General features: G+C 51.8%; 1 protein-coding gene across 1 annotated transcript in view; it reads left to right on the top strand.

The window, feature by feature from the left end:
• col12a1b (collagen, type XII, alpha 1b) overlaps positions 1-1190 on the top strand; it is a 100980-nt gene that overhangs the window by 91305 nt on the left and 8485 nt on the right. The window contains exons 57-58 of the mRNA XM_017302095.1: positions 242-319; positions 639-725. Of these exons, the coding sequence (XP_017157584.1) occupies positions 242-319; positions 639-725 (165 nt within the window). The remainder of the gene's footprint in view (positions 1-241; positions 320-638; positions 726-1190) is intronic.

Genomic DNA, 1190 nt, shown 5'->3' with positions numbered 1-1190 from the left:
TAAATCATAATAATGTATAATAAATCATAATAATGTTGAATAAATCATAATAATGTGTAATAAATAATAATAATATAAAATAAGTCATAATAATGTGTAATAAATAATAATAATATATGTGTAATAAACCACAGGAAGCAGCAGCATCACAGGCTGCAGTAACTGGATCCAGACCTGCTGCTGCCTCCTGTTTTCGGATCAGAACCGTGTCCAGCATCATGTTCTGCTGTTCCCTCCTCAGTTCCAGCTCCAGATGTTTGACATCGTCTGCAACCTGGCCTGGACCAGCCGGGACCGCTGCTGCGACCTGCCCTCCATGGTGAGAGTCCCAGGCGCCCCACATGTTTGTCTGGAGTCTCCAGAGCTTCTGAGAGTTTCACAGGAAAACGTGGCGGAAGGAAAAACTGCAGCTCAGCCTGAAGATTTTCTGAAAGAAGCAGCTACAGTTGATTCATGTAAACCCAGCAGTGCTGATCTGATCAGGCTGCAACACGTTTTCCCTCCACTAAACTTTCCATCGACTTTTAGCAGCTTCCTCTCAGAACTCTGATTAGTTCTGCTTCCGGTTCAGAACCAGAACTGTAGGCGGTTTGGTACCAGTTCCCTCCGTTGACCTTTGACCTGTGTGTGTCCTGCAGAGAGACGAGCTGAAGTGCCCCGCCCTGCCCAACGCCTGCACCTGCACGTCGGAGGCCAGCAGCCAGCCGGGCCCCCAGGGGCCGGTGGTGAGTCAGCGCTCAGGCCCGGTTCACAAACCCGGCAGAACCGCCGATCTGGTACCGGCGGTTCTGGAGACTCCGGAATCGGACCGGAACTGATGATGCGAACACAAGGAGGCAGAACAGGAGCTAAGAAACGCAGCCGCAACATGCTGCAACTCTGGTTGCTGCAACTTCTGACTGGCAACATGTTGCCTCTGGTTGCTGCAACTCTGGTTGCTGCAACATGTTGCCACTGGTTGCTGCAACTCTGGTTGCTGCAACATGTCTGTGTGTTGCATCATTCATGTGTTCATGGCATGATTCCAGTCCGCTCCGTCCACTTTCACATGATGCAACAACCTGCTGCTGCAGCAGGTTGTTGCATTGTGTTGCTGCAGCAGCCTGGCCTCCTGCTGCAGCAGCCTGGCCTCCTGCTGCAGCAGCCTGGCCTCCTGCTGCAGCAGCCTGGCCTGCTGCTGCAGCAGCCTG

The sequence above is a fragment of the Poecilia reticulata genome, linkage group LG21 (genome assembly GCF_000633615.1).
Source record: "Poecilia reticulata strain Guanapo linkage group LG21, Guppy_female_1.0+MT, whole genome shotgun sequence".
In the NCBI taxonomy this organism is placed as follows: Eukaryota; Metazoa; Chordata; class Actinopteri; order Cyprinodontiformes; family Poeciliidae; genus Poecilia; species Poecilia reticulata.
Note: the sequence above shows the minus strand (reverse complement) of the source record. Positions and strands in the feature narration are given on the sequence as shown.